Here is a 22,363-nt window from a genome sequence, read left to right on the forward strand (position 1 = left end):
GTTAGCTGCATGTTGGACCGGGTCACAAAAACTCATTTTCGCCTCCTGAGCATTTAAGCGTCCACTCCATTAGACCTCAAATAATCATCCTTTTTAATGTTACAGTGAAACCTCCACTGTTCATCAACTCCACCAAATAATAAAGTCTATTCATTTGTACCAGACACATAAAAGCCTCCATTTAAATAACTGTGTACCATGTTTAACTGTAACTGTTATGCAAGGGTATAATCTAACTCAATAAAAGTAAAATAAAGTAAAACTACTCACCTTTTCATGGAGAAGAAACAGTCAAACACTGTTAATTGGTACTTCTACGACAAAGTAATTGGATTGTTATTTGTATTTTTTTTTGGTACACAACAGTAAGGTCCATTCCTGGTACGACGGCTTGACACTTGTTGGCATCAATCCCAACCTTCAGTCGTGGAATTCCTATAAAATAACAAAGAAAAAGCAAAACACACTTGTGCATGGGATGCATCGTCACAGAATGTAATTTTCAGGTTCTATGGCTATCATCACACTTTCCCTTATTGTCATCACTGCTAGCTTTCTGTGGTGGCGTATACATAAAATAACAAAGAAAAAGCAAAACACACTTGTGGATACAATGCCTTAACACAAAATATAATTTTCAGGTTCTATGGTTATCATCACACCTTCCCTTATCATCATCACTGCTAGCTTTCTGTGGTGGTATATACATAAAATAACAAAGAAAAAGCAAAACACACATGTAGAGGGGATGCCTCATCACAGAATGTCATTTTCAGGTTCTATGGCTATCATCACACTTTCCCTTATTGTCATCACTGCTAGCTTATTGTTTGTGGCATCCACATAAAATAACAAAGAAAAAGCAAAACACACTTGTGGATACAATGCCTTGTCACAGAATGTGATTTTCAGGCTCTATGGCTATCGTCACACTTTCCCTTATTGTCATCACTGCTAGATTTCTGTGGTGGCATCCACATAAAATAACAAAGAAAAAGCAAAACACACTTGTGGATACAATGCCTTACCACAAAATGTAATTTTCAAGTTCTATGGCTATCGTCACACTGCTAGCTTTCTGTGGTGGTGTATACATAAAATAACAAAGAAAAAGCAAAACACACGTGTGCATGGTATGCCTCGTCACAGAAGGCACCCTACTCGTCGTGGAATTCCCCACAAAAAAACAAAGAAAAAGCATAACACTTTCAGATCAGATAGAAACTCCTGTTTCTATGGCCATCATCACACTTGTCCTTGTTTCCATTATTACACCCATTTGTGGCGGTATCCCCACTCCCCCACAAAAGCCAAATAAAAAGCACATTTGTGCATCATTACTGCTTCTATGGTTATGATGACGTGTCCTTGTTGCCTTTTTCTGAGCTTTTTGAGGCATATTTACCGTAATATTTTGGTTGACCTGCAAATTGACCGACTTTTACTGTATTGATTTTTAATGATGATATTTTCTGTGTGTTTCAGCAAGTCAAATTCAACTACTGCGCACAACATCATCCTAGTTCTTGGAGATTTTGTGAATGCGTAGGATCTCCATATAGTAGATCTCTCTGGTGTCCAACTCCGTGCGTTTGAAGTGGTGCTTGCAAACCCACACAAACGCGGTTATGACCTCCCCGTCCGCCTGCAGCCTTATCTGCCGCTAACGTGAAGCAATCTGGAACACGGAAACACTTTTTTTTTTGTCACAATCCTGTGAATCCTAAAACTACTTTGCAGATGTCTTAACGGCATCATTTATTACAGACCACGCATATTTCATATTGGGATTATTTGCTTTAAAGTAGCATCTGCCTAAAAATAGCTGAAAGAGAAGTCAGCTGTGAGGGGGTTGAAATTGCATTTCACGTGGAGATTTTTAAACACATCTCTGCAGTCTGAGCCAAGGCAACGATTTATCTGCCGACCTTTTGGAATTATGAGTATGCTTTTTCTATCTTATTGATTCAGTTCTCAAAACCTGAAGGATAATACGTATTGCATACACTTATAGTGTAGTGTAATATACTATATTATTGTATATTGTACCATGTGAATGTGCTTTTATAACACAGATATGATGCAGATTCCAGATTCAGATGCATCACAAACATAAACGAAACAATTTTTTTTATTGTTATTATTAATACAAACAGGGCGGCACGGCGGTCTAGTGGTTAGCGCGCAGTCCTCACAGCTAGGAGACCAGGGTTCAATCCTCGGCCATCTCTGTGTGGAGTTTGCATGTTCTCCCCGTGCATGCGTGGGTTTTCTCCGGGTACTCCGGTTTCCTCCCACATTCCAAAAAAAACATGCTAGGTTAATTAGCGACTCCAAATTGTCCATAGGTATGAATGTGAGTGTGAATGGTTGTTTGTCTATATGTGCCCTGTGATTGGCTGGCGACCAGTCCAGGGTGTACCCCGCCTCTCGCCCGAAGACAGCTGGGATAGGCTCCAGCACCCCTCGCGACCCTCGTGAGGAAAAAGCGGTAGAAAATGAATGAATTAATTAATACAAACAAAAGATTAATTTAATTTCTATCTCCTCCTATGTCTACTAGATATCCGTGGTCTGCAAAGCTTCATGGACCAGGCTTCCCGACTGGGCCTCGACGTGTCCCTGCAGCGGGTGGACCGCAACGTCAGCCAGGTCTTCACCGACCTCTTCAGCACCTTGCGGACCGAGGAGCTCAACCGATATCGGGACACACTGCGGCGGGCCGTGCTGCTCATGAGCCCCCGCGGAGCACAGGTGTTCATCCACCAGGTAGGATACGTTATTGTTGCTATTGACGGACGCCGTGAGCTCTACCTGCAGGTAGAGATGGTCTATTTAACAGATGAGCCACGATTCACAGCGGAGTGGGGTGGAATACATGAAAACAGGCCGCTATGGCAGGAAGCATAAATCCAAGGAAATACAACTGGAATAGGTGCAGATTCTGGAAGAACTAGAAAGCTTATGTGCGGGTTATTGTGTGTAGCTGCTCTATAGGAGTCTGCAACTTAATACAAAGGGTTGAAAAATGAGCAACTCCACGAGATGCTACATTTGAATGAGCAGCTAAATCCAAGGAAATACAACTGGAATAGGTACAGATTCTGGAAGAACTAGAAAGCTTTATGTGTGGGTTATTGTGTGTAGCTGCTCTATAGGAGTCTGCAACTTAATACAAAGGGTTGAAAATGAGCAACTCCATGAGATGCTACATTTGAATGAGCGGCTAAATCCAAGGAAATACAACTGGAATAGGTACAGATTCTGGAAGAACTAGAAAGCTTTATGTGCGGGTTATTGTGTGTAGCTGCTCTATAGGAGTCCACAACTCAATACAAAGGGTTGAAAAATGAGCTTAATAGGTCGCTGTTAAAATGAACTCCACAAGATGCTACATTTGAATGAGCGGCTAAATCCAAGGAAATACAACTGGAATAGGTGCAGATTCTGGAAGAACTAGAAAGCTTTATGTGTGGGTTATTGTGTGTAGCTGCTCTATAGGAGTCTGCAACTTAATACAAAGGGTTGAAAAATGAGCAACTCCATGAGATGCTACATTTGAATGAGCGGCATAAATCCAAGGAAATACAACTGGAATAGGTGCAGATTCTGGAAGAACTAGAAAGCTTTATGTGCGGGTTATTGTGTGTAGCTGCTCTAGGGGAGTCCAAAACTCAATACAAAGGGTTGAAAAATGAGCATAATAGATCCCGGTTAAAATGAACTCCACAAGATGCTACATTTGAATGAGCGGCTAAATCCAAGGAAATACAACTGGAATAGGTGCAGATTCTGGAAGAACTAGAAAGCTTTATGTGTGGGTTATTGTGTGTAGCTGCTCTATAGGAGTCTGCAACTCAATACACAGAGTTGAAAATTTAACATAATAGGTCGCCGTTAAAATGAACTCCACAAGATGCTACATTTGAATGAGCGGCTAAATCCAAGGAAATACAGCTGGAATGGGTGCAGATTCTGGAAGAACTAGAAAGCTTTATGTTTGGGTTATTGTGTGTAGCTGCTCTATAGGAGTCTGCAACTTAATACAAAGGGTTGAAAATGAGCAACTCCATGAGATGCTACATTTGAATGAGCGGCTAAATCCAAGGAAATACAACTGGAATAGGTGCAGATTCTGTAAGAACTAGAAAGCTTTATGTGCGGGTTATTGTGTGTAGCTGCTCTAGGGGAGTCCGGGGAGCGGCTTCCTCTGCCTTGTTTTTTCCCAAAATAATTATTACGTAATAAATCTTGCTGTTTCATAATATAATATGATCTCCTATTAGTTCAAATGTAAGCTTTTTAAAACAAATTGTGCGAATATTTGGCTTAAATTAAGCATAAAATGTTTACATTTACTAAAATGTGCCCTAATTTCTCTTATTTTGTCGACTATATTGAGTAAAGCAAGTGTAAATGTGACTATAGGGGTGTTATTTCATGTCCACAGGTCTCTAATAACATAAAAAAAACATACTTAGAAGGTCATCAGCAGGTTTTCTGTGTTCTGACTACAAAAATAGCCCGCCTATGCAGGCTACAATACAGCACAAGTCAAGGACGCACGGAGCCATCTTGAAAAAATGCCACTTCACGGCGCCGTAAGAGGCTACTGTGACTCTGCCGAGAGGTCGCCTCACAGTCGAGGTGCGCGAAGGCGTAGAGGGGTGTCAAGGAGGGAGGCCAGACATGAGCTGACATCAGACGCCACACCCACTCAGGGGCAATGTGAGCGCAAAGGCGGTGTGGCAAGTGTCTGGATGCTGTGGGGCGAGCGCGTGAGGTGAGGATGGCGTGCTTCAAAATATGAGAGGACGGAAGAAGGGAAAAAAAAAGAAGGTGTGTTGTAAAAAGACATGGAAGGATGATGTCATGCACTTCAGATGATGAATCACGTCATGGAACGGTTCAATTCCAACATCCTTAAAGGGGTTACATGTGTATATTTGCGCAATTCAACATGACCGAAAAGTAATAATAATTGAATAATCTGAGTTTATTTAATTTAGTTTTGGAAAGAAAAGCTAACCCTATGTTACAAAATGTATTTAGCCAGTGACAAACAGGAAATCTATTGTCTAACTACAAAAATAATCTGTTATTAATATTGAATCCTACTTCACAGAAAATCAATTGTCGCCGTCGGGTCCGGAACCAATTAACCGTGATTATTGTATCCAACTAATGCGTCTGTTGTTATGTTATCAAATTTCCTAACAGAATCTGCCTCATAAGCCATGTTTACATGAGTAGTTTTTCTCTTTCCGAATGGAATCTTTCCCGAATTACCTTTCCGAAAGCAATGGTATCCATGGAAAGGAATATTCCATGCGCCGCTATAATTAACCAGAATATTCAATGGGGCATACGCAGTAAAACGTTAACATCAACATGATATCAACGTGATACCGACTATTTTTGTAGTGTTAAGTTGCTGCGTGATGATTTCAGCCTTCTATCTAAGACAGGGGTAGGGCGGTTTCCTCCCACATTCCAATTGGTGACTCCAAATTGTCCATAGGTATGAATGTGAGTGTGAATGGTTGTATGTCTATATGTGCCCTGTGATTGGCTGGCCACCAGTCCAGAGTCTACCCCGCCTCTCGCCCGAAGACGGCTGGGATAGGCTCCAGCATTCCCCTGCAACCCTCGTGAGGATGAGCAGCAGAAAATGAATGAATGAATGAATTCAGGTTTGCTTATTTTTGGAGTGTTAAGTTGCTGCGTGATGATTTCAGCCTTCTATCTAAGACAGGGGTAGGAAAACTGAATGAATGAATGAATAATGATTTGGAGTGCATGAGAAAAGCAGGAAAGAAAATGTAGATACCTTTAATGAGCAGTGCTGTATTAGCATGTAGTTAAAACAACACAGCAGCAACACAACCAATTTTGTAAAAACCGGACTTGTGAATGGCGTATAGAAGGGTTTAGATTCTGTTCCACACTAATGCGCTAATGCACATGAAAGCTGCTTGCCAACCGCCAATAAACAACAGAAGAAGAAAAACATGTTAGCTTATTTTTGGAGTGTTAAGTTGCTGCGTGATGATTTCAGCCTTCTATCTAAGACAGGGGTAGGAAAACTGAATGAATGAATGAATGAATGAATAATGATTTGGAGTGCATGAGAAAAGCAGGAAGGAAAATGTAGATACCTTTAATGAGCAGTGCTGTATTAGCATGTGGTTAAAACAACACAGCAGCAACACAACCAATTTTGTAAAAACCGGACTTGTGAATGGCGAATAGAAGGGTTTAGATTCTGTTCCACAGATGGCGCTAATGCACACGAAAGCTGCTTGCCAACTGCCAATAAACAACAGAATAAGAAAAACACGTTAGCTTATTTTTGGAGTGTTAAGTTGCTGCGTGATGATTTTAGCCTTCTATCTAAGACAGGGGTAGTAAAACTGAATGAATGAATGAATAGTGATTTGGAGTGCATGAGAAAAGCAGGAAGGAAAATGTAGATACCTTTAATGAGCAGTGCTGTATTAGCATGTAGTTAAAACAACACAGCAGCAACACAACCAATTTTGTAAAAAACGGACTTGTGAATGGCGTATAGAAGGGTTTAGATTCTGTTCCACAGATGGCGCTAATGCACACGAAAGCTGCTTGCCAACCGCCAATAAACAACAGAAGAAGAAAAACACGTTAGCTTATTTTTGGAGTGTTAAGTTGCTGCGTGATGATTTTAGACCAAACAAGGAGGGTGTGTCGTACATTTTTGATTGGCAGTGATGAACACCGCCATTTTATTTGCTTTTACAAATTACGAGACCAAGTATTTTATATGCTAAACACTTAACCTTTTTTTTTTCTCTGACTTGGGATGTTTTTACTTGAGTCTTCACTTGCGATTAAAGACTGGAGACGTAGCAAACACTGACCTTCTCCCACCTCTGTGTATAAAAGTGATGAATGGTAATTGAATAAAAAGTGAAAAGGGGGATGTAATGAAGCCGAAAAGTCGGAATAGAGTACAATCCCGGAGGCTCATCTGTAATTAATTTCAGAGATGAGACTTCCAGCAAGTTGTCGTCCTCTACTCCAAATATCCAAACCCTCCACCTGAGGAGCGTCTCAGGTGTCTGCTCTCTGACAACAGCTAAACAGATATTAATGAAGCTCGGATGGATTATCAAAGCGTGGCGGCACAGCGACTCATTTAACATATTCATAGTCATGAAACGTGATGTCGGGGCTTATTACCCGCGACGCCTCAGATGAATTCTAAAGCGGGGAAAGATAAAGAATGTAAACGTGGAGATTAAATGCAACTTTGGGAGGGGAAGTAAAAAAAAAAAAAAAAAAATCAGAAAATGTAAAAGCTGTGTAGTGCAAGGAACGCTCAAAGACAGGTCATTAATAAAAAGTAGCGAGCGAGTTCAAACGCTGATTGATGTCTTTGTAAGGCCTTCCCTTCCGTAGGCATGCAGGGACGCTATTTGCAACTTGCGAATATGACTTTTACGCTGCTTTGTTAGCCAGGCAGGATACAGGAACAAACATTGCGTCATGTCAAGAAACGACACACGCATGGCCCGACACGCTGCGCTCAAAATGCTGTTTCCACCACAAAAAGCCATTTTAACAGGACGGAGCAGGGAGTTTTATTTTCATTGATGTTGGCTGACTTCCAAGCAGTTTTTCCCCCATACTAAAGTGAATTGATCTGTTCCGGGGTCAAGCTGTGACCCCCGCATGAAAGCTTTATTAACTGTGCGGGCGATGCTGCCAGGCACTCTAAAGGTTCGACTTGAACAATTTACTTGTCCAAACTGCGAGGAGGACGGGGGCGGGCCGTCACTGTATCGTGTCTTTTTGACTTGAGTGATGAGAAAGAATATTTACAGGAAGAAAGTTGAAAGAGTTGAAAATAATAAAAAAACAATAAAAAATGAAAAAAAACAAAAGCAGAAATTGATTTTAAAAACTTTTAGCAAGAAAAAAAGTTTCAATTTTACGAGAAAAAGTGTCATAAGGAAAAGTAATATAATTTTAGTAGCATAGAGTTTAAATATTAAAGAAAAAAAAGAAATATTAACAAAAGAAATCTGTTTTTAATATTATGAAAAACTGACAAAATAAATTAAAGTTTTATTTTGGGAAAATAAGGTTGGGGAAAAACAAAAAATAATATCAGAAATGATCAAAAAATATTTTTTTAATTATTAATTAAATTAATATTAAAATTAATATTAAGGCAAAAAATACTTTTTTTCAAAAAATGTAATATAAGAAACAAACAAAACAATAAAATTATTTTAAAAAGTTATAATATTATGAGAATCAGGTCAAATACTATTGGAATAAAGTCATGATCATGAGAACAAATTTCACTTGAAATATAGCTGGAAAATTTAGAAAAAAAGCAACAAATTAATATTAAAATTAAGGCAAAAAATACTTGTTTTCAAAAGATGCAATATGAGAAACAAACAAATCAATAAAGTTGTAAAAAAAAAAGTTATAATATTATGAGAATCAGGTCAAATACTATTGGAATAAAGTCATGATCACGAGAACAAATTTCACTTGAAATGTAGCTGGAAAATTTAGAAAAAAAAGCAACAAATTAATATTAAAATTAAGGCAAAAAATACTTTTTTTTCAAAAGATGCAATATGAGAAACAAACAAATCAATAAAGTTGTAAAAAAAAGTTCTAATATTATGAGAATCAGGTCAAATACTATTGGAATAAAGTCACAATCACAAGAACAAATTTCCTTTGAAATATAGCTGGAAAATTTCGAAAAAAAACAACAGCAGAAATTGAAAGAAAAGCTGTACTTTTAAGAGAATAAAGTCAAAATATTAAATTTAAAAAGTTAGAAAAGTGGAAATTTTATATGAATAAACTTTGGACATTATGGCGGGAAAATAATGTCATTTTAGTAGCATTTCACCTACAGTATATCCCAAATTTGAAATGCACTATATATAACTTCCTAGCATATCTATAAGGGTTTTTTTTTTTTTACAAAATATCAAATACAAACATTTATTGATTTATTTTCTTCTAGTTCCAAACAAATTCATGCAATCCTTTATTTTTTTTAATTTTATAATAATATGAGGGTCTGAGCCTGTGAAAAAGCTGACTTCCTGAAACTACATTGTACGTACATTGTGTCACACCTCCAGTCTACTGTACGTCTTAGCGTATAGGACGCCATAAAAACATGACAGAATCCAATTAAGGCTTTTTGACAGCCGTGAGACGTCCCTTTGTCCCACATAGGTGTAAAATGCTTCTCCTGCCACGTGCATCATGCAAATACGCATTTACAGCTCGTTTTAAAGTTAATTACTTGTGCACGTCTGCCTGCTGTGACAGTTAGAAGTACTTTCCTCATGTTGCACCAATAAAAGTAGTGACAGTCCTTTTTCCACTGAGACTAAACCAGTGCCTCGGTTTGTGTTATTGTTCATTTTAAATGTCATTCAAATAAAAAAAAAAATATATATCAAACATATCTGTATACCGTTTCAGGTCATGTCCAGGTCTGGTCAGGTCAGGTCTTGCTGCTGTTTTACTTACGTCTTTTATAGAGTACCTCGCTGCTGGTCGTTTCTCAATATGTGACTTTATGGAGCGTCCTGGCCAACGGGGGGCCGACGGTTTCAGACGTAGTTCTCTTAAAGGGAATGAGACATGCAATCACTGAGAAAATATTATACACTGATTGTAAACTCCTTCACAGGCTCTTCAGCTTAACAACGTGGGGCCCGCTTTTATCCACTTATGGAATTCAATCCGGCGCCAGTTCAATACGTCTGGCTTCACAGTGTGAAATATTAAGACGATAAAAAGGTCCTTTTATTCCGATATTCTGCAATTTTCAGATTGGAATTGCAGCATAGAGAATTAAGGCGCCTCTTGGTAAATAACATTTGTGGCTAAAAGGCCAATTTTTTGCACAATGCAAAGGTGAAAGGAACAAGCCCCGGGCATTGTAGTGATGTTGGTGTTTCAGGTGGTTAATATGAAGCATTTGTTGCAACTTGCAAAGTGTTAAAAGTGAGTTCAGGGGAATTTGTGACAGGCAGGAGGAAAAGGAGCGCTTGATTTGCTTACCAGTATCAACCAGGGAAATCATTGGTTATCAGAGCTATTTTTTTATGTTATTGGCTTCGTTATCGGTATGACATAATGTCATAATTCATAAATAAACTTGACCAATCATTATCATGCACCTCTCGAAAAAATAATTTTTTGGAGGGAACAAAAAATGACAACTGCACGGTTGGGGAAGTGGTTAGCGTGATGGTCTCACAGCTAGGAGACCCGAGTTCGATTCCACCCTCGGCCATCTCTGTGTGGAGTTAGCATATTTCCCATGTGCACTCCGGTTTCCTCCCACATTCCAAAAACATGCTAGGTTAATTGGCGACTCCAAATTGTCCATAGGTATGAATGTGAGTGTGAATGGTTGTTTGTCTATATGTGCCCTGTGATTGGCTGGCCACTCGTCTCTCGCCCGAAGACAGCTGGGATAGGCTCCAGCATCCCCTGCAACCCTCGTGAGGATAAGTGGTAGAAAATGAATGAATGAATGAATTTGTGTTAGCTTATTTTTTGAGTGTTAGGTTGCTGCGTGATGATTTTAGGGGTAGGAAAACTGTAGAAGAGCTGTAGAAAATGAAGGAATGAAACAAACACAGACATTGTTTGGCCCCCCTGCATGTTTTTACATGCCCCCTGCGTGTTTTACATGCTCAAACCAACCTGTCTCTTTTAGGCTATTTTTCAGAGACAAAATTGTCAAGCAGCACGACGGCCACGTTTGTGGGGAGTTTTGAAATTAAATTTAGTGAGACTCATATTGCTAAAATAGTCCAGTCGTCGCCCTCCTTCTGTATTTGTGCTGTGAAACTAAGACCTCTTAATGTCATGGCTGCCAATGGCTGTCAGTTAAAGAGCAGCGTGAGCTGACACACTGCCAAACTTTATATTGTGTGTTTTTTTTTTTAAAGCTTTTGTCAGGGTGAATAGACTCAACCTGGACTGCAACAAGCCACTCAAGTCCAGAGCTTTGCGTGGGTCCTCGTTTTAAAAATCCACAACCATGTCACTCGTCAATAATGAGAAGGAATAGGGGAGGGGGTGACTGAGTCTGAAAGTTCCTCCGCAGGTTTATTCTGCATTGAGTTTGTTACTATGTCAACCGGTTTTGTGCTGCCAAGGGAAACTAGCACTCAATTGCAACGTCTTTTTCGGAACTGATTTCTTGTATCCGAGTGCCGGTATCGGAGATTTTAGATGCAGGCTGATATAATCAAATGCACGTTTTTTGGGGGGGGTGGGGGGTTACTGATATAGCGCCAATCGCTGATGTCAATATCGGATCGAAAGACCCCTAATTTTAACATTAATTTAAAGCACAAAGTACAAATATGTAGTATATATAAATGACAAATATGAATGGATAAACTTTTTTTCCCCACAAAACTATGTATTTTGAAATGTTTATTGTCTCCCAAATTGATGCTAAACAATATTACTGCTAACCGTTTTTGAGGGCAAATAAACCACTAATGTTATGACAAGGTATAATAATAATAATAATAATAATAATAATAATGCAATATTTCTTTTACTCTGTAACGTGGTGGAAGTGCCATTTGTGACATGTATTTTTTTCACAGGCGATTCATACTGTCTGTCAAACATTTGCAGCATTTCTTTTACAATGCCTTTCTGTTACTAAACAACCATTTTGCACTGTTCTGTTGGTATTTCGTTACAGCTCGGCATCTCGATGTGTAGTTGTTTTTTTCTCGAATGTGAGAACCATGTCGTGTGGATATATCCCCTGTTGCGGAATTCCAGAGCGGAATATGAATGATCACTCCTCCAGTCCTCTTGGACTGGATGATTTACATTATTTGATGTAATGTAATGTAATAATATTTTATTATGAAGCAAGAGGAGGAACCGTACCTCGCCCGGATGTGGGATACCGGGGCCCCACCCTGGAGCCAGGCCCGGGGGAGGGGCCCGCAGGTGAGCGCCTGTGGTCCGGCCTTCAAATATGATCCGGCCACCCGTGGGGCCCGGCCGGGCCCAGCCCGAAGAAGCCACACGGGATCTCCCCCTGATAGACCCACCACCTACGGGGGCAAGCATAAGGGTCCGCTGCATTGTGTGTTGGGTGATGGTCAAAGGCGGGTGCCTGGGCGACCTGGTCTTCGGCAGCCAAATCTGGTTCTTTGGACATAGACGCGGATGCCTTTCTGGTGAGGTGTTCTGGGCATGCCCAGCCGGGGCATACCTAGGACACGCTGGAGGGATTATGTCTCACAGCTGGCCTGGGAACGCCTTGGTGTCCTCCCGGTGGAGCTGGAGGAGGTGGCTGGGGACCGGGAAGTCTGGGCTTCCCTACTGAGACTGCTGCCCCCGCGACCCGGACCCGGACCCGAATAAGCGGAGCAAAATGGATGGATGGATGGGTGATGTTTGGCAGCCTCAATGACGGGCTTTGATGAACCGAACGTGGCCCGCAGCCCGCTTATTGAGAACCCCTGCCTTATCAGCTTTTGACAGCCGCCTTCCATTTAATGTCTCTTTCGCCTTCATTTAGTCCATGCCTGAGGTTGAAAGCACTAATGTAGAGAAATTGATGGCTGTTGCCACTTAACTGTGCTGGAAGACAGGAGGGGGGGGGGGGGGGGGGACACTATTTAAACATGCTCTCACACAGAGGCAGAATTTGTCTTAAAGGGACCTTTTTTTATGCCATTCGCCGTGCGTCAGTACACTTATTATTATGACTCTTTGCTATCTGGTGCACCTTGTGATGTTATCAAAGCAATGGCACAGGTCCACGACCATTTTTCACCTCTGTGGCTGCAGCTAATATCCCCCTTGAGCTGACACCTGCTTCATTTCCTGGATGCCATTTATACCCCCTCCCAAAAAAAAAAAAATTTTTTTTTTTTTCCACTTGCTTCCATTCAGTTTACTTCTCACCAAAATGTATGACCATTCATTAATTTTCTACCGCTTTTTCCTCACGAGGGTCGCGGGGGTGCTGGAGCCTATCCCAGCTGTCATCGGGCGAGAGGCGGGGTACACCCTGGACTGGTCGCCAGCCAATCACAGGGCACATATGTATAGACAAACAACCATTCACACTCATATTCATACCTATGGACAATTTGGAGTCGCCAATTAACCTAGCATGTTTTTGGAATGTGGGAGGAAACCGGAGTACCCGGAGAAAACCCACGCATGCACGGGGAGAACATGCAAACTCCACACAGAGATGGCCGAGGGTGGAATTGAACCCTGGTCTCCTACCTGTGAGGTCTGCACGCTAACCACTCGACCACCGTGCCGCCCAATGTATGACCAATAAAGTTTAAATGGCAAGCCTTTCATAAACGCATGCTCTAAATATCCCAGCATGCATGGCAGGTACGTGTTGGCACAGATAAGATGAAGCTGGCCAAAGACAGCATGACTCATTAACCTGACACACAAGAGAGCAAGGTGATGGTGTCAGGGAGGGTTGGCACAAATAACACACACTTTCCCTCCCTATTAGGAGTGGAGATGCCCTAGAAATGATGCATTCATGTTACATACCATTCATGCTATAATTATACAGTAGATGGGGTTTATTTACCTGAACTGAACCTCAATTGGAGGCTGGTAATAATTGTAGAGGAGCTATTATAGAAAGTCATTGTATAGAACATTCATTTTCAACTTATCCTTACTATGGTCGTAGGGGTATGCTGGAGCCTATCCCAGCTGACCTCGGGCCGGGTACACCCTGCATTACAAGCATTATTCATTCATTTTCTACCTCTTACCTCACAAGGGTCACAGGGGTATGCTGGAGCCTATCCCAGCTGTCTTCGGGCAAGAGGCGAGGTACACCCTGGACTGGTGGCCAGCCAATCACAAGGCACATATAGACAAACAACCATTCACACTCACATTCATTTCTATGGACAATTTGGAGTCGCTAATCTCGCTGATCATGCTAACCACTCGACCACTGTGTGGCCATATAGAACTTTATTTTTTTAACTTTCATAATGATTTGGGGCCTGCACAGCTCATGAATGAACAAATGAATTAATGAATTTGCATTAGCTTATTTTTTGAGTGTTAGGTTGCTGTGTTCCCGAAGACAGCTGGGATAGGCTCCAGCATCCTCAGCAACCCTCATGAGGACATGCGGTCAAAAATGAATGAATGAATGACTGAATTTCCGTTAGCTTATTTTTTGAGTGTTTGTTTGCTACGTTCCCGGAGACAGCTGGGATAGGCTCCAGCATCCCCTGCAACCCCCGTGAGGATAAGGGGTACAAAATGAATGAATTTGCATTAGCTTATTTTTTGAGTGTTCGTTTGCTGCGTTCCCGAAGACAGCTGGGATAGGCTCCAGCATCCTCCGCGACCCTCGTGAGGACAAGCGGTAGAAAATGAATGAATGAATGAATGAATTTACGTTAGCTTATTTTTTGAGTGTTAGGTTGCTGTGTTCCCGAAGACAGCTGGGATAGGCTCCAGCACCAAAATGAATGAATTTTTGTATTTGTGGCCATCGTTTTCGCGACAATATGGCGAGTCATTCATGAAACCCACTAAGTCGGGGGTGTCCAAATTGTAGCCCGAGGGCCATTTGCGGCCCCAAGAGTGTATTTCTTTAATTGTGTCATTAGGTTGCGTCATTAACTTGCTTTGGGTGTGATATTTTTTTGTTGCACCGTGAGCAAGCTTGTCATTCAGTACATATGTATAAAGGTCCCCTCTCCAACCCAATGTGGTCTGGATTGTAAAGTTCATAAAAGTGTACTTTTAATCAAACGGGGGTCCCAGTCTACATAAAATCACGACTACAGGTCTGAGGTCCACGTGGGGCCGAAGGTTCCTAGGAGTCTATCAGCCCGCCGTGACCTCCGTGTTGGTCGAGCCAGAGGCGGCGAGGTGTGTAGTCTATCTCGCTAACCATCTGCTCCCTCCTGGCTCTACGTAGCCACCCCTTGGACCCTTGTCCTCCGCCCGCTGCACCCCAATTCCATTTCCCTCCCAATAACAGCATGACAAATTGAGGCTGCCAGAAGATGATCTATCATTGTCCTACATCTCATCCTTTTGGGCCCTCCTCCCTATCTCTCCTGCTCATTGTTTCTCTTTCCCCTTCTGTCCCCTTTACAGGACATTCCCTCATTTCCTCTGTGTACTTTTTTTTCTCCACATCTTAATGGCCCCCTCTTTCTCTCCTTTACTATCTTTCTGCCCTTGTCTTTACTCTTCGTTAACCTCGGCCCTCTTTTGTCAATGTCTCCATTTCTCTTTAGCTTCTCCGTGTACTGTTTGCTTGTCTCATAGCCCTTGAAACATAATGCTGATGGTAATCCTTTACTTTCTTTCAAAGCTGCCTATCAAAGTTACTTCAAAGTACGTTGCGTGTTTACATTTGCACAATTCAACATGTCTGACGGGCGGTGGACGAGTGGTTAGCACGCAGACCTCACAGCTAGGAGGACCAGGGTTCGATTCCACCCTCGGCCATCTCTGTGTGGAGTTTGCATGTTCTCCCCATGCATGTGTGGGTTTTCTCCTGGTACTCCAGTTTCCTCCCACATTCCAAAAACATGCTAGGTTAATTAGCGACTCCAAATTGTCCATAGGTATGAATGTGAGTGTGAATGGTTGTTTGTCTATATGTGCCCTGTGATTGGCTGGCCACCAGTCCAGGGTGTACCCCGCCTCTCGCCCGAAGACAGCTGGGATAGGCTCCAGCACCCCCGCGACCCTTGTGAGGAAAAAGCGGTAGAAAATGAATGAATGAATGAACATGTCTGACAATAAGCGGGTCTTTCAGATTTGATACTACTCCTTCTCCGTGTCCCCGGGGCGTTGGCATTTACTGCCACAAATATTACCATTTTCAAACAAGGAAATACAAGTATAAGAAAGAGTGATACAAGAGAGAACTTCATAAAGCTAAACTTTGTATTAAACAATTTGTTTATAGCGCTTTGCATACACAAAACGCAACACAAAGTACTTCACAGCGCTTTGCACACACCCCCGCGTCTTCACACACACACACACACACACACTTACACACAAATAAAAGCATGTATGGCTGAGCACAGAGGAACCAGTTAGCATACTGATATGCAAAAAAGGTTTTAGTGTTTAGTGTACATGCATACAGATGTGTTGACAATTTTTTCCCTGAGGTTTTATTATAAAAATGTTGGGTTGTTAACAACTGCAGGTTGTTATTGAAAATGTAGCATTGCTTTTTGTGATGCTACACTATGCAGTGCATCATGGTCCAAATGAGAGCACTTTAGACTATCTTTGTCCCTGATGTGCTTATGTTTTCGGTCAGAAAAAGTCACTGGCAAATGTGTTTTTTTTTTTTTTTTTTTAACACAACACCATCAATCCAACCTACCAGGAGCGTAATTAGAGCGTGGAGAAACAGTAATTGCTTCGTGTGATGAATAAATCCAAGATATGGACAGATACAGTATATAGCAAGCATGCTAGGCAAAGTGTAAATAAAACAAAACGTCTTTTCGCACTTCTGAGGAGGCTTGAATAATCAAGAGATATTGTTTTGCACCCAAAGACTGGTATTAAAAGCTGGCGAGCTTTTCACTTGATGGATGGCGGCGGCTCACACGTGAATGAATAGCAGGCTAATGTTAAAGGACTTGTTATAAATAATTTGCCTTCACATTACCTGTGCTGGGGAATTAAAACTGTAAGGCAGGGGTCTCAAACTCAATTTACCTGGGGGCCACTGGAGCTAGGGTCTGGGCAAGGCTGGGCCGCATCAGTCCCCCCCCCCCCAAAAAAAAAACATTTATTAAAAACAGAAAAATATACAAACTTTTTCAGTGCTTTGGTTCTGGATAAAAAAATCCACTGTTCTCAAATATCTTAATTTTTATTTTCTGCACAAAATAAGATGAAAAATAAATAAACAAATCAAGAATAAAGAAAATCAATCAGTAATAAATAAATATAATAATAATAATAAAACGGCAAATAATAAAAACTTAAGAAACAAATTATTTTTTCAGATTATAATTAACAAAGCATTATTAGAGCCCTGTAGACATGACAAAACACGACTATAGTCACATTTATACTTTTTTTTTATTTACAACATATTGCGCAACTGCAGGGTCTTGAGACACATGCTAACTCGCAAACTAGAGAGCTAGTGGCCTAAACGGTAGCCTTCAAGTTATTTCCTTTAAACTTAAATAGCCAAAAACTTACCACTTCCACACGGATAGGGAGGATAACTATTAACAGTTATTTAACCTTTAACATGAACATTAATCAAACGTAATAATTTTTTCTGGGTACATGATACCATACAGCATCCATATCAAACTTGCACGGGCCTGCACTAACATTAAACTTTCATATCAAGGCGGGGGCCTCAAACTAGTGTCCTGCGGGCCACATTTGGCCCGCGGGCCGCGTGTTTGAGACCCATGCTGTAAGGTGACGACACATCAGTTACAGTCGCTCACAATTTCAGAAAGCAGCAGTAGAAAGTGACCTTGGATGTACAGTCAGCGTAGTAGTCGTTGTACAGGTTATATGGCAGCCATTATTGTCTAAGTAGCTGGCAATGCCATTGAATAGAAAGATTATCCATGACGGTTGTACCCGTCATGGACTGAGGCTGCATGAGTGACGCCGACACTGATGAGATGAAATCGTGGATTCTGGCAAAAATCTGTGTTCAAGCCTGTGGACTGAAAACTAGTAAACATTTCGTTAAGCATGGTGATGGTCGTGTCATGGTCTGGGGCTGCAAGAGTGCTGCCGATTTTGGGGGAGCTGTGGTTAATTGAGGAAAACATGATTAGCGCGTAGGCCTCACAGCTAGTAGACCCGAGTTCAATTCCACCCACCCTGAATCAGCACGGACATAGCTTAAAATGTTGTGAATAAAATTCCATAGACGTTTTGGATGAAGAGCTATGTGAACCGGGCTGCACGGCGGTCGAGTGGTTAGCCCGCAGACCTCACAGCTAGGAGACCCGAGTTCAATTCCACCCTCGGCCATCTCTGTGTGGAGTTTGCATGTTCTCCCTGTGCATGTGTGAGTTATCTCCAGGTACTCGGGTTTCCTCCCACATTCCAAAAACATGCTAGGTTAATTAGCGACTCCAAATTGTCCATAGGTATGAATGTGAGTATGAATGGTTGTTTGTCTATATGTGCCCTGTGATTGGCTGGCCACCAGTCCAGGGTGTACCCCGCCTCTCGGCCAAAGACAGCTGGGATAGGCTCCAGCATCCCGTGTAGAAAATAAATGAATTTTTGTTAGCTTATTTTTTGAGTGTTAGGTTGCTGCGTGATGATTTTAGCCTAGGATAGGTGCCAGCACCCCCCGCGACCCTCGTGAGGAAAAGCGGTAGAAAATGAATGAACAAATATTTAGTACTTTCCTTAAAAGTAATGGTAACATCTTGTCTCGTTCTCATAGACCCAACCTCGTACATTGTCTCGTCATGACACCCCAATGGCTTCATGGAAATCCCAAATTCAGTGTTTGGGAAAAATTATCATATTACATAAGATCAATTAAAAGAGAAATGTCTGTTCATTGAAGTCTGTGCACTTGTTGGGTTTCCCATCGACGCGGCGTGGCATGGAAGACATCCGCCCGCGCATTGGAACCCCAGGTTGTTTCGATCGGGTCATCTGCATAGTTGAGTCTAATGTCTCTCATCTTCCTCTTGGCAATACCGTATGGATTCTCAATGAGGTTCAGGTGAGGAGAGTTTGCTGCTCAATCAAACACATCGTATTCATTGAACCAGTTCTTGGTACCTTTGGTAGTTTGGGAAGGTGCCAAGTCCTTTGGGAAAATGAAGTCAGCATCTTCACAAGGCTTGTCAGCAGAAGTGCTCGAAATATGTCCTGGTTGATAGCTGCGTTGGCTATGGAAGCAGAAACACAGCAAACCAACACCAGCAGATGCCTTGGCAGCCCTAATCGTAACAGACTGGAACTGTTACACTCGACTTCAAGAAACATGGATTCCTTCTCCAAAATCGGTCTAGTTCTTCTTCTCCACAGTGCAAAAAAGACGCCTATGACTTTGTGAGGAATGAGACTTTCTTAGCCGAGTTTAGGATTTGTCTGTGTATAGTGGTTCTTGATGCGCTAACTCCAGCTTCAGTCCACCCCTTGTGAAGCTACCCCCCCAAATTCTTTAATGGATTTTGCTTGATAATCCTCTCAGGGCCGCGATTATCCCTTTTGCCGGGGCACCTTTTCCTTCCACACTTTTTCCTTCCAGTCGACTTTGGATGAATCCGCTTGGATACGACACTCTGTGAACAAGCAGCTTTTTTCAGGAATGACCTTTTGTGGCTTACCCTCCGAATGGAGCGTGTCAGGGACTGTTTCCTGGAAATCTGTCTTCCCCAATCATTGTGTAGCCTACTGACCCGGACTGAGAGATCATTTAAAGGCTCAGGAAACATTTGCAGGTGCTTTTGCAGGTAATTAGCTCATTCAGGTGTGATGCCGTGACTTTCCAATCATGAACTTTTTTCCACAATATTCTTATTGAGACACTGAATTTTGGGTTTTCATGATCTGCCGTAATGTCAAGGCAAAATCAGCTGCTAGCTCCAAAATAGACAAGAAACCAATGAGAGGCGGGGTACACCCTGGACTGGTGGCCAGCCAATCACAGGGCACATATAGACAAACAACCATTCACACTCACATTCATACCTATGGACAATTTGGAGTCGCTAATTAATCTAGCATGTTTTTGGAATGTGGGAGTACCCGGAGAAAACCCAGGGAGAACATGCAAACTCCACACAGAGATACCCGAGGGTGTAATCAAACTTGGGTCTACTATCTGTGTGGCCGGTGCCCTAACCACGCATCCGCCGTGCCGCCCAAATAATACTTAATTTATTCATTCATTCATTTTCTACCGCTTATCCTCACAAGGGTCGCAGGGGTGCTGGAGCCTATCCCAGCTGTCTTCGGGCGAGAGGCGGGGTACACTCTGGACTACAGTTTTTTACAGTTTTTTTTCTACAGTTTTCCTACCCCTGTCTTAGATAGAAGGCTAAAATCATCACGCAGCAACCTAACACTAAAAAAATAAGCTAACACAAATTCATTCATTCATTTATTTTCTACAGGGGATGCTGGGGCCTATCCCAGCTGTCTTCGGCCGGGAGGCGGGGTACACCCTGCCAATCACAGGGCACATATAGACAAACAACCATTCACACTCACATTCATACCTATGGACAATTTGGAGTCGCCAATTAGCCTAGCATTTGAATTAAACTAGCAATTGAACTCGGGTCTCCAAGCTGTGTACTAACCACTCACCCACCGTGCAGCCCAGGTACAATTTAAAAGGAGACAATCAATACAACCTGAACAACAAAGAAACACTTAGAGAAAAATAATTATGCTAAAATGTTATTTAGTGGAGGGTAAGTTACCGTTGATGCACTACAGTTCTGATTGGATGTCATACAACTTCATGTCAAAAATCCAAACCATCCCCTCAAGCCATTTTGGTTCCACATACATTATACCGGGTTATTTTTTTCCTGCATGTGTGATGTACAGTATTTGATGCAGAACCTTACAAACAGTCCCTTTCCAAACATGAACACCCTCAGAGCTGTGTATATTTGTCTCCCTGCAGCATCACATGACATGCAATTATACCAAAAGCACACAATACTGTCAGAGTGAGAAAGAGAGTTGGGTACCATGAATATGTTGTCCCTATTCTCTCGAAGTGGAGTCTAAAAATATAAAGAGAGGGGTAATTGCAAAGCCAACCACTTGGAAAACAAATGCGCCTGTGTTTTCTAATACGTAGTCTATGCAAAAAAAAAAAAAAAAAAGGCTCTTGAGAGAATGTTCAATTAAAGTGCAGCACACAGCCGCAGCAGAAAGCATATAAGTACTTTTTTTTTTTTTGCCCTTTTCTCTCCTGTTTCTACGTAGTCTGCTACAATTAAGTATTTGGTGTCTTTTGATGCTATTCACAGGTTTGTTTATGGAGCATGGAAATTATATGCATACATAATTTGTGCACATTAAAACATGGTCTTATGTCTTAAGTGGGCGGATTTAACTGTATGTATGGATGTATATACGGATGGTCAGGTGGGTGGCTGCATACAGTATATGGATGGGGAAGCTAATTCCGTTCTTTTCTTCCCCTTCATCCAGGGGTCTCAAACTCAATTTACTTGGGGGCCACTGGAGCTCGGGTCTGGGTGAGACTGGGCCGCATCAGGTTTTCCAAAAAAAAACAAAAAAAAAAAACGCATTTATTAAAAACAAAAAAATTAAAAAAAAAACAATTTTCCACAACAAAAGCTCTAATAAAACTTCCACTGTTCTCAAATATCTTACTTTTTATTTTTCTTCACAAAATAAGATGAAAAATAAATAAACAAATCAAGAATAAAGAAAATAAATCAATCAGGAATAAATAAATAAATAAATAAATATAATAATAATAATAATAATAAAATGGCAAATAATAAAAACTTAAGAAACCACATATAGTTGGTGGGTAGACAATTTTTTTTTTTTCAGATTAAAATGAACAAAGCATTATTAGAGCCCTGTAGACATGACAAAACACGACTATAGTCACATTTATACTAACCTTCAACATGAACATTAATCAAACGTAATCATTTTTTCTGGGTACATGATACCATACAGCATCCATATCAAACTTGCACAGGCCGCACTAACATTAAACTAGTGCCGCAGGCCGCGTGTTTGAGACCCCTGCCTTAATCGAAAGCGAAACAATCATTATAATGCCACCTCTCTTCTCATCACTTACTTATTGAGCTTAAACCTAACTGCACTTTAATGACACTGTTTCACCGGTGATTTATACCCAAGACGAGACCCCAAAACACCCCCGTGTGTCACACTAAAGGGGCGCAAATACTCTCTTTATTGTTCCTTTTCGAAGGATGAGTCGACTTGCTGTAATCACGTCGGATTCCGTCCCAAATTATTCAATTAGGCCCGCCGTTCAACACTGAGTGCAAAAAAAACGGTGCCATTCTCAGAGGAGGAGTGGGGGATCCACAAGTGTGACTCCATTAGTGGATTTGTTTTGCGGTTGGAGTGCAAAAAGGAAATCCCTAACTGTGTTTTGCTATAAAACCTAAAGAGCACTCTTGGTGAGAATGAGTGTAAATGCTAACGTGATAATGAGCTCAGCAGGACATGCTTAGCGCCAGTCTGTGCCAAAAACAGTACCTTCTCTCCGGTTGAGAGGAAAAGTGCCAACTAACCCTGGTACTCTTGCCAAGGAAGT

At 41.5% G+C, this 22,363-nt stretch overlaps 1 protein-coding gene across 3 annotated transcripts in view; it reads left to right on the forward strand.

Annotated features, from left to right (window-relative positions):
* grid1a (glutamate receptor, ionotropic, delta 1a) overlaps window positions 1-22,363 on the forward strand; it is a 300,893-nt gene that overhangs the window by 196,824 nt on the left and 81,706 nt on the right. For all 3 annotated transcript variants that reach the window (XM_058058873.1, XM_058058872.1, XM_058058871.1), the window contains exon 4: window positions 2,564-2,769. In XM_058058873.1, the coding sequence (XP_057914856.1) occupies window positions 2,564-2,769 (206 nt within the window). The remainder of the gene's footprint in view (window positions 1-2,563; window positions 2,770-22,363) is intronic.

This window comes from Doryrhamphus excisus, chromosome 20, assembly GCF_030265055.1.
Source record: "Doryrhamphus excisus isolate RoL2022-K1 chromosome 20, RoL_Dexc_1.0, whole genome shotgun sequence".
NCBI classification, from domain to species: Eukaryota; Metazoa; Chordata; class Actinopteri; order Syngnathiformes; family Syngnathidae; genus Doryrhamphus; species Doryrhamphus excisus.